An 11,776-nucleotide genomic window follows, 5' to 3' on the forward strand; every position below is an offset into this window, starting at 1 on the left:
TTTGTATAATTAGCCACGTTTGTATATGTATAATTCGCCAGAATATATAAATACATATGTATAATATACAATTATCTAACCGATATACATATACAATTCACCTTTCTCCCACTCTTTGCCCTCTCTCTCGCCTCTCTCCTCTCTCTCCCAGTCCCGCTCGCCTCTCTCCTCCCTATAACATGTAGCTACGAATTGTAATTATCAAACTATAGCTATGGAGAGTAATTAGGCTATTTTTGAGTGGCTATATATGAAAGTTCCTCTTTTTTTTTGGTCAAAATTTTGACCCATTGGGCCAGGTTTATTATATATATGAAATTAAAAAAATTAAAAAAATAACCAAATAAAGTTGTTTGTCCAGTCCAAAGGATCAAACCAAGATCCAAAAAGTAAAGGACAAGAAAATGCTAAAATTAGAAGTTGGAAATAAGATATCAGGGGCCCGTTTGGGCCCAAGTTTTATTTGGAAATATTTGGAAAACACTTGAGAAAAATTTAGCGGTTGGCGATTGGTCACATGACTTGGCAAGTTTTTTTTTGCCAAGAATCCCAAGTTCTCAACTACCAGAAAAACTATTTTTTGGGAACTTTTAAAAATTCAAAAATTATCTCAAACTTTTATATTTTATAAAAAATACTCATCATTTATTACTTCCTACTAATATATATCTATAGGAATAGTTTGTTACTACCTCCTTTGAAAATGTTCGAGTTCTAATTTGAATGATAAAATTGAGAGAAAAAAACAAATTTTAAAAAAAAAATATTGTAAATATAACTGAACCAAATTAATATACATTAATGTATTGCTCTTGCCTATATTATTATTATTTTGTTGTTGTTGATTTTTATCAATTATGTTATAAGGTTATTTTGAATGGAACATATTCATTATAAATAGATAATACAAACTTATGTGTATTTTTAATAGTTTTTAGAACTTATGGGTATAAATCATAATTTTTGAAATAGTCAAATATATTTGGGAAAACTTGGGGCCAAACATAGGGTGTTAACTTGGGAAAAATATGTCCCAAATATTATTTGACAAAAATACTTGAAAACTTGAGGCCAAACGCTAGCTCGATGTTGTCCGCTCTTCCACGGGGTTGTTTTTGTGATATCATTGAATTTTTTTAAAGCACTTTAATATAAGATATATATGAGGTCTCTTCAAAAATCGTATGATAAAACAATAATTTAAGATTCACAAATAAAAAATATTTCAATAAAAATGTATTTTATCTGGTCGTAAACTTATTCATTATGAATCTAAATTGCGTAAAGTCAATGAATTGGAATAATCCATGTTTTTATTTTATTTTATGGAATCGATCTAGTTCTCTTTTGTTGGTTTGTTTATAAGTTTCAATGTATTTTTAGTGAACATTGAAATAGTGGAGGAAATGGAGTATGATAAGTCGGTGTTGATGAATCATTCTTTGGCTGCTATGAATGAGCTGCTAAAGTTGGCCATGATTGATGAACCTCTCTGGGTCAGAAGCTTGGATGGAAGTGTAGAGACACTAAATGTTGAGGAATATGCCCGATCATTCACCCAATTTAATTGCATGAAATCTAGAGATTTCAGAACGGATGCCACAAGAGCATCTCGTAGAATGATTAATAATGGTCTGACATTAATGGAGATATTGATGGATAAGGTACGTAGGTTCTCCATCCTATATTCAGTGTTTTTCTTCCCATTTTCTTATGTTTCACATATTTCTTTGATTTTTGCTTCACATCTCGTAGTATGTGTTTTTAACCTTCCAAATGTATTTGTTTTTCTACATGTAGAATCTATGGATGGAGATGTTTCCATGCATTATCGGGAAAACATCTACTGTTGATGTGATTTCAACTAGTATAGGTGGAAGCAAGAGTGGTATTCTACAATTGGTATTTCTTTTTTATCATTATTTACTATTTTTCAAAAAAGTTACGCATCTCATTTATCCTATTATTTCATGCACTAAGAGTTTGAAAGTATTGATTTGCAGATTTACACTGAATTACAAATGATTTCTGATTTGGTTTCTGTTCGAGAAATAACATTTCTTCGCTACTGCCACCAATATGCGAAAGATATTTGGGTTATAGTGGATGTGTCCGTTGACATGATAAATAAAGGTGCACAACAATGTGAAATTAGGAATTGTCGGAGGTTTCCTTCTGGTTGTGTTGTGCAAGATCTGCTTAATGGTTACTCCAAGGTAATTAAACTTAAATTGTCTTTTTCATTTTGCTTCCCATGTAGACCTCCATAATTTCTCTAAATTTAATGATCTATGTTGCTTAATTTGCATTGATTTTCTTCTTATTGATTTAATTTTTTAAAGTAAGGTCTATACACACATCGTAGTGTTTTGCCCCTTTTGGTGGATATTGTCGGCTCATTCAATATTTAGGGTTTGTAGTATTTCTTCTCTTGACATTTGTTTCTCCTTGGCGTGTTTTGAGAAGGATTCAGTAGGATAATGTTATGACCTCAATCGAGATCAAAATTCAATTACAGAATTTAAACAATCAACACAACAAGTTTTTTGAGGCAATTTTCTGCTATAGGTTGAAAGAGAAATATTGAACTCAAATGAACAAGAAATACTATCTATTAAAAGAAAACAAGCCAATAGTGAACTCAATTAGTGATAGAATCTGCAGAAGAAAAAGATGAGGAGAGAATCAGATTTAGATAGATGAGAAGAGAAAGGAATTTGGGATAGAGAAGAACATGAGGAAGGAATTGGAATTACCAGATTTGAGTTAGCGTTCTCTCTCCTATGTGATGTGTATATATAACCGTCTGTCCATGTGGCATGATCTCGTCCCTTGAGTTTTATTTAAATGAAATAAATCTTGACCCTTCAATCTTTTAATTTCCCTGTTAGTGGTTTTCTTTCCCGAGTTTGAATCTTAATTAACAACAAAATTTTATTAACTAGGATTGAGATTATAACATACCCTCCGTCTTCAAATGATCCTTGTCCTCAAGGATCAAGACTAAAATTAGGGAAGGTGGTGCATAAGTGTTGGTAGTCCTCCCATGTAGCATCTTCAGGAGGAAGGTTTGATCATTGAACTAACATCTTTACAATAACAACATTGTTCTGCTTAACCATTTGCCTTTGCAAAATGGCAACTGGTTGCATGATGAACTGACCATCAGCTTCACTGTTAGGAAGAGATGATTTAACCACTACACGATTGCCCACTTTCTTTTTGAGTAATGGGACATGGAAAATAGGGTGGACCTTAGATTCAGGTAGTAATACTAGTTTGTAAGCCACATTACCAATCCTAGCAATAACCAAATAGGGACCATAATATTTAGAGTTGAGCTTAAGGTTCCTCCTTAGTACTAATGATGTTTGTTTGTATGGCTGCAACTTCAAATATACTAAATCGCCCACTGCAACCTCTCTATCAGTCTTTCTATTATCAGCAAAGAACAACATCCTGGCTTGAGTTGCATGTAAGTTATCCTTGAGTAATTGTAAAAATTGTTGCCACTGTATGATCACATCTTCAGCAACTTGCACTACATTTTCTAATAAAGGTCCGATACATAGCTGAGGGGGTGTATACCCATAAAGAGCTTTAAAAGGGGTACACTTCAACCCTGTATGAAAATTAGTATTACACCACCATTCAGTTGCTGCTGATAGCCATTGTTTACACTGGTTAGGCTTGCTTACCACCATGCACTTAAGTAGTTTTCCAAGCACTTGTTAACCCTTTCTGTTTTACCATCACTTTAAGGGTGATATGCAGAACTATAATTGAGTTGAGTGCCCAGTAAGTTGAATAGAGCTCACCAGAAGTTGCTCAGAAACACCTTGTCCTATTAGTCAAAATAGACTCCGGAGTACCACGTAGGCTATGTATCCTTTTCCAAAAGATAGAAGCAACAGTAGCAGTAGTATATGGGTGTGATAGTGCTATGAAGTGGGCATAATTAGTAAATTTGTCAACCGCCACTAATATGACATCTTTAGACTTAGACTTGGGAAGACCTTCCACAAAGTCCATACTAATATGCCACCATGCTTGATTTGGAACAAGTAAGCAACAATCCTGGATAAGTTGCATTATCATCCTTATTCTTATGGCACACATTACATTTGGACACATAATCATTTGTTGCTTAGACAAGGCATCAACTACTCTATTTTCTGCACCTTTCTTGTACTGAACCTCGTAATCAAGCCCTAATAGCTTGGTTAAACCCTTTTGCGGAATAGCTGAGGTTACCTTTTGTTCCTGTAGATATTTTAAGCTATGATGGTCAGTCTGCACCACGAAGTGCTTGAGCAGGAGATAGTGTCTCCACTTATCCACAACACTTAACAAAGCCATGTACTCCTCATAAATAGACTTTCCTCGGTGCTTGGGTGCCAACATCTTACTAAAATAAGCAATTGGTCTTCCCTTCTTTATAAGTACTGCACCAATGCCTCCATGATTGACATCAGTCTCAACGACAAACTCCTGTGAATAGTTAGGAAGTGCGAGCACATATGTGGTGCTCATAGCTGTCTTAAGGGCTTCAAATGCTATTCCTGCCTCTAGATCCCATTTGAAGGCGCATCCTGTTTTAACAAATCAGTGAGGGGCCTATTGATAGTACCATAATTAACAATATATTTCCTGTAGTTGCCAGTAAGACCAGTGAATCCTCCAAGTGCTTTGAGTGTTTTTGGTCTAGGCCACTCGACCATGGCTCTAATTTTGAGAGGATCAGTAGCTACACCTTTCCTGGTAATAACATGCCCCAAGTAGGATAATGCTATGATGTCAATCGAGATCAAAATTCAATTACAGAGTTTAAACAATCAGCACAACAAGTTTTTTGGGGCATTTATATGCTATATATTGGAAGAAAAATATTGAACTCAAATGAACAAGAAATACTATCTATTAAAAGAAAACAAGCCATTAGTGAACTCCATTAGTGATAGAATCTGCAGTAGAAAAAGATGAGGAGAGAATCAAATTTAAATAGATGAGAAGAGAAAGGAATTTGGGAGAGAGAAGAACACGAGGAAGGAATTAGAATTACCAGATTTCACTTAGCCTTCTCTCTCCTATGTGATGTGTATATATAACCGTCTATTCATGTGACATGATCTCGTTCCTTAAGCTTCATTTAAATGAAATAAATCTCGGTCCTTCAATTTTTTAATTTCCCTATTAATGGCTTATACTCTTTTCCGAGTTCGAATCTTGACAATAACATTTTATCAGCTAGGATTGAGATCATAACAATACTTTAAAAGTGGTATCCTAATAATTTGAACCTTATATTGGTATTTAATGTTTGAAAATGATTCTATAATTCCTGAAATTACACTATCATCTAATTTCATAATGCAACACTTTTTGTTAGAATGGTTAGTATAACTGACCATTAGAAATGAGATTATCGAGGAGTATTATATTATATATCTTGAATTTACTAATTTATGATCTTTGCATGAAGGTAAGACATTTTTATTTTCATTTCTAATGCGTAAGTTACGTTGATCTATATTTATCTCATCTCCACAGCAGATGGTTGATATCCCACACCTTTCTTGGGCTGTATTTTGTGCATTAGTTTTCATAAGGTATACTAATTCATTTTGTTGATCATTTTAATTAGTTTATCCAGCTTATACTTTATTTTATTCAAAATAAGAGAAATTAGGCTTCGTCTAGTTTTGATGAATGCAACTATTTAGTAATTGTATAAAATATACCAACATGAGTTGTGGTGCAGTGGTGGAACTGCTCCACCCTTAATCAGATGTCTCGGATTCGAGCCAACAGGTAAGGACTCAAATACCGTGCACACTCCCTCCTCCCATATTTATTGTTAAGACCACTAGGGATCTTTTCGGAGGATACATCCTTTGAGATTGAGTCCTTGATTTGATGGTTGAGTTTTCTAAGTTGTCTACACCAACTATCATCTTACTTGGATTATTAATTAGGTCAACATATCATGTAAGATCATATTTTTTTATTTAGTGGTCTTGCAAAATTGATGTAATATTTAATTTTCAGATAACTTGGATCGAGCACATGGAATATAATGAAAATGTTGTCCACCATATGTATCGCCCTATGGTCAGGTCTGGTATTGGTTTTGGCGCACAAAGGTGGATGGCTACTTTGCAAAGGCAATCTGTATTTTTGGGATTAATGAGGTCATTCAATGACCCCACAGGTAACCATGCATGTCCCATTATTGTTCCATTTGTTTACACTTTTGATTACTAACAAGAACTTTGGATTCTGATGAGGTTTTATTTGTGGCAGTTGGTTTAAATGGTGAGAAAAATGTAGGAATGTTGGCTCAACGCATGACTCACAACTTTTGTGCAGGGGTTTGTGGAACCACTCACCAATGGCAAATAATTCAATTAGCAAAGGGTAAAGGTGTTAAATTGATGAAGAGAAACAATATTAGTGACCTCGGTGAACCTAGTGGTACAGTGTTGAGTGCCACAAAGACCATCTGGTTGCCCGTGAAACATCAACGTTTGTTTGAATTCCTTATGAATGAACAAACGAGGAGTCAATGGGATGTCTGGACTATTAGTTATTTCATGAAACTAATGGTCTACATTCCCAAGGATCACAATATTGATAATAACATCTCTCTTTTTCATGTTAATGTGAGTGATTGATTATTGTATTTTTTAGAAACATGATAGGATCAATTCTTTTTTACTAATCATTGATTTATAAATAACCTATTATTTTGTTTTGGACTTGTAGGGGCATGACACCAGTACTAATCAAAATAACATGATGATCTTGCAAGATACTTGCACGGACGCAACAGGATCCCTTTTAGTATATGCAACAATGGATTCACTAGCAATGAATGTGGTGAAGAAAAAAGGGGACCCTTCTGGTGTGGCTCTCTTTCCATGTGGAATTGCAATTGTGCCTGATTCTTTTCAAGATTATAATACGGCAAATAACTTCAACAGAATTCTGGGAGAGAATGATAATGGATTCTGTGGTGGATCACTTGTGACCATTGGGTTCCAAATGTTGGTGAAAACCATTCATTCTAAAAAGCACACTATAGAGTCAGCCAAAAAAGCAAATGGAATCATCTCTGGTATAATTAACGGGATCAAAACTTCTCTCAAGTGCAAGTGATAATCCAAGACGAAATGCATTACTTCTTTTGAGTCGATGGAGGTAGTTTTAAGAGTTAGCCTGTTTTAGCTATATATGTCTTTTTGTCAAAAGATGAGATACTAGATGAATTTGTGTTCCTTTTTTCATCCTGAACTGAATAATGTTTGTTTACATAGACATTCTCATTTTTGGTGGTTCACTGCTCGTTTGACTTTGTTATACTATGTCATGTCTTGATCTCCAATCAACTTGATAATCGAATGAGTGAAAATTGGCATAGGTCTGACCGTCTGAATTTCAAATTTGGAGGTAAATTCTACCATTTGAGTGTGATAACATATATAGTAAAGTGTCATGGTGCAGTTATGTAAACTGCTCTTGTTATCATTTTCTTAAGTTAATCATGAAATAGGATATTTAGCATTTAATTCTCATCATGTTCTTCCACCAAATCAACCAGCAGGGCATGTTTGTTTTGGCTGAAACTCAAGCTACTCTCTACTTTGTGATAAGTTATGTTTTTGAACTACGTAGTTGTTAGCATTTTTAGCATATACTAGAGAATCGCGGGTGAAAAAAGATCTTATTAAATTCATGATATGATCCTCTCTTTTAAACATACACTAGGGATCGTAGTGAGCTGTTGTTGCGTCTCTTTGCATGGATGTGTTACCAATGCCTCTAGTTCCTTCCCAGGTTGTGGTAGCAGTGCAAGTAGTTAGATAATTACACATGTATAAACACATAACACAACTTTATATTTTTGACAAACAATTCCAAGTTTCTCATGACAACATTAAGCTCGTTACAATTAGATATAGGGCTGCTACGGATTGATGTACAGTCATAGAATTTAATTGGAAGTATTGTTGCCTTCTTGGATCAAGTTTAAAGAATTTTAAGATAGAATTAACTTCAGCTGCGATGGCATCACAAATTGAGAAAAGAACTTATCCAATGGAAACAGAGGGAATAAAACTGTAGAAGGCGTAATGGTAAGCATTAGGTGGCATGGGATAAGCTGTAGCTCCCTAAAGAAGAAAGGGAACAAGGTTTCAGATATTTAAAAGGCGTATCGAATGCCCTTTTTGTCAAACTATGGTGGACTTTCAGAACATCCACTTCCTCACTATATAGCACTTATATGTGGAATAAATACAGCAAAGGAAATTAGAAGTACAAAATTAACAAAGGAAAACGTTGTAAGTTGTAATATTGATAAACTAGCCAATAAAAGTCAGATGCTTGGGTAGGTTGTCCACGTTACACCCCCTTGGGGTATGGCTCTTCCTAGATCCTATGTGAGCGCAAGAGGCTTCATGCACCGAGGTGCCTATTATTTAATTTTACCTTTAGTATTTGAAGAATATTCGTTTATGTTGAGATCCATTATTGAAAAAGGTTATGTATAGATAGGTGGTCTCGGATAGCACAACATTTGGCTGGACGAACAGATAATGTATCTAAAGAAAGTTGCCAAAAAAGCAGAAAATTTAGATGGAGTATCTTCTCCTTCCAGAAATTCTAGTTTGGTCTAGTTTGCACACATGGTAGAAGGTTCATTATTCTTAGCAGATACAGATTATTCGATGAGTGGCTTTAGCTAAGATCAATTTAACGATCAGAACTCAGATCTTTCCAAGAATAATTTTGGTTACAACAATTTAGAGTTCCTAGATGCTTTCATGCATGATTTATTTATGAGCGAAGGGGTTGACAATGAAATGGTAGATGATGATATGTTTCAAGCACAACATGAGTTTGAAGATCACATGTCTGCTGCAAATGGATTTGACGAATTGTTATCTGGTGAATTCAACATAAATAGTGATGTGATCAATGTCATATGAGTCATTTATATAATCATCTTTAGGGATAAATTACTTCCTATTGAATTGTTAGTGTAAATAGTTTCCCCTTAAGCATGATACTGCAGTTGTATCTTTCTGCAGTAATTTGACAATCACGGTAAGCACACAACAACCTTGTAACAAGGGATTCATTTTTGGAGTCTAATTTCAAATCTTTTGAATTAAGAGGCATCTTATGGAGTTGGCCACATTGCTAATATAGTAGGTTTCTTTCAATACAATTCCAGAGATAATTTTCACCAGTTTTTATATACACTCGAATACATTGTTATGCACTCGTAATAACGAAAGCAATAGATTCCACAAGGCATAAGCACACAATGTTTCTAATGCAAAGAAATTCTCAATCCACAAACTTCACTATACAACTTTTATAACCAGTGATACAAGTCTAGTATTTTCCACTTCAGAAACATCCAAGGAGTGGTTTCTTTGGAGAACTTCCAGTGGCCCGACATTTTGCTGCCATCTCCTCTGCGGTAAGAAGATCTTCTCCACGTTTAGCTTCAGTTATCGCTCTTTTTTCTTCTGCTGACTTGTGGACTAGAGCAATCTTGTTTTTCAGTTTCTCAATGTACTCGGCCTTCTTTTTCAACAATTGCTCCTGTTCACCCACAAGATGTGTAAGGCTAAAACAACCACAAATATACTTTGGAAGCTAAAATGGTATGAACAAGATGGTACGTAGAGATTGTAATTGATGGTGATTAACAGTTACAACCACAAATATGGTTATTAAAGACAAGGATATGGTTTTTGAGGCATCAACACATATGACTTGTATTAACTAATATCAAACAGAACCATCAAATAAATGGAAAGTGAACAACTACACATGATTAGTCCAACGACATTATTTGTTGAGAATCCTGAAACTTATATTCCGGAAATTTTACTCAAGCATCTAGCATTTCTTTTCACTGAAGAACAGGGTATTATTGAACAAAGACAAGCAAACGGAATATTTGTGGCATTACGAGATCTCTCTGGGACTTATAATAACAAAATCACGGTCACCAGACGATGTAACCATAATAACTCGTTAGATTATAGCATGTAGCAAAATAGAAGAATGACTTCTCACCTCAGTCCTTTTTAGCTCAGCCTCCAAGCTTGCTTTCTTGCTGTTCTCCCATGCAAGAATTTCAGACCGCTTTTTCTGAGCTCTGTCAACGAATTGGGGATAAAACAGATTCAAATTACCAACTGTACTCAAATTTATGAGTAATAACATTTCCTGAGACACGTACTTATCCTGTAATTCGGCTTAAAAAAACTTTAATCTTTGGTCTCAAATTTGAGTCATTACTGAATATAAAAACTATCATAGCAAAGCAGGTTCATCCGCATAAGGTCGAAATAACGACAGGGGCTTCTCAGATAACAGATTAGGGGAAATTAACAGTGTTTTGCAATAAGATTGCCAAGATCATCTAAACGGAAATTCATACTCCACTAAATCATTTACACATAAATGAATGAATCCAAATGCCATAACTAAGTGAAACAACTGGCATACAGTTGATAATTTCACTTCAAGAAATTAACTAATAAAATGGCTTCAAGACAGTAACTATCCACAATCAACAAAAATTGTCTTTTGAGGCATTTCAAATTCAAAATTCAATCACTTTGTAGTTCTAACACCTCAACATGTAAATGAAAATGCGCAATTTCATAACATACTTGTTTTCAGCTTTTGATTTCTCACTTTCTTCCCATGCTTTGATTAGCGACAATCTCTTCTCTGTCGTTAACCGAGCAAGAGTTGCATCTGAAGATTATATATGCAAATTAGTTTTCATTGAGCTGTAGAGTGATTGAGAAGAAAAAATAGTATAACACAATAAAACAATAGTAAGTACCTCTGTCAATAGATCCCTTTTTCTCAACGGGTACCAGCGCTTCTGCCAAGGACATAAAATTCATACAAAGACGTTAGACAAAGACTATACTAAAGTCTAATGTAGTATGAATTATAGTTGCTCTAAGTGAACTCCACTAATACAGATGAGGGAGTAGATCTTTAGAATATTACTTTAACATGGAAACTTTGTATGTGAAAGAGAGGGAGGAAGCAAAAAAAATTGAGTCATTTGAAATGAATCTATGTTGATCATTTAAATTGCCAATGGATTATCAGAAACACCATAGCTTGATAAAATTAGAGGAGTACCACAACTAAAAAAAGTTTGACAACTAAAGAAAGAGAGGCGGGCACATGTTGTACAAACACAATCAACTTATTTGGTTGAAGTTAGCACAAAAGGTATATGAAAATACATAAAATATGAGTTCAGTAGGGTAATAGGACCCTAGTTAGGTTGAATGTGTTTGTACAACACGAGCCTGCCACAAGATAATGAATTAGTGATAATGTGAGCAGCTTTAAATTTGATATTCATAACCTCCAAATATTTAATCTAAAACTTTACGATAACTTTTGGTATTCCTTCATTTTTATCTATATAAATTCATCTTTTTTGTTTCATGAAATCCTTACCCAAGGTTAGCGTTTTTATTCTATAGTTAAAGTAAATGGTTGGATATGGGAGAAAGAGTTTATAAGAATTCAGAAAATTCTATACTAATTTTGTATTAATTTTCCCATCTATATTATTATTATTGATCAAAGACTTAAGAAGGATGTATAGACTATATTTTTTCTTCTCAGTTTTTTTTTGGGTGTGTGTGTTTTTTCTCAATTAAACTTCTTGATTTAGTTTCCTTTGAATGTTTTATTGTCGTAAGTCTATACTCTTATT

At 34.3% G+C, this 11,776-nt stretch overlaps 4 protein-coding genes across 4 annotated transcripts; 2 read left to right on the forward strand and 2 right to left on the reverse strand.

Annotated features, from left to right (window-relative positions):
* The first annotated feature begins 1,406 nt into the window (after positions 1 to 1,406).
* On the forward strand, positions 1,407 to 2,951 carry LOC107058074 (homeobox-leucine zipper protein ROC6-like). Its single transcript, XM_015303383.1, has 4 exons — positions 1,407 to 1,664; positions 1,801 to 1,902; positions 2,004 to 2,216; positions 2,946 to 2,951. The coding sequence occupies exons 1-4, from the start codon at positions 1,407 to 1,409 to the stop codon at positions 2,949 to 2,951; spliced, it is 579 nt and encodes a 192-aa protein (XP_015158869.1).
* Positions 2,952 to 3,074: 123 nt separating this feature from the next.
* Positions 3,075 to 3,704, reverse strand: LOC107058075 (uncharacterized). The gene has a single exon (XM_015303384.1). It carries the CDS (start codon positions 3,702 to 3,704, stop codon positions 3,075 to 3,077), a length of 630 nt encoding a protein of 209 aa, XP_015158870.1.
* Positions 3,705 to 4,719: 1,015 nt separating this feature from the next.
* On the forward strand, positions 4,720 to 7,158 carry LOC107058076 (homeobox-leucine zipper protein PROTODERMAL FACTOR 2-like). Its single transcript, XM_015303385.1, has 4 exons — positions 4,720 to 4,761; positions 6,049 to 6,211; positions 6,304 to 6,662; positions 6,766 to 7,158. Exons 1-4 carry the CDS (start codon positions 4,720 to 4,722, stop codon positions 7,156 to 7,158), a joined length of 957 nt encoding a protein of 318 aa, XP_015158871.1.
* A 2,080-nt stretch (positions 7,159 to 9,238) lies between these two features.
* On the reverse strand, positions 9,239 to 10,918 carry LOC102577854 (putative remorin a4-e8; the record flags this gene model as incomplete). The annotated part of the gene is given in 4 exon segments (NM_001288368.1): positions 9,239 to 9,615; positions 10,096 to 10,177; positions 10,698 to 10,785; positions 10,877 to 10,918. Coding segments are annotated over 4 exon segments (410 nt in total), but the record flags the coding sequence as incomplete, so codon positions are not given.
* Positions 10,919 to 11,776: the final 858 nt, after the last annotated feature.

The sequence above is a fragment of the Solanum tuberosum genome, unplaced genomic scaffold (assembly GCF_000226075.1).
Source record: "Solanum tuberosum cultivar DM 1-3 516 R44 unplaced genomic scaffold, SolTub_3.0 scf00432, whole genome shotgun sequence".
NCBI lineage: Eukaryota > Viridiplantae > Streptophyta > Magnoliopsida > Solanales > Solanaceae > Solanum > Solanum tuberosum.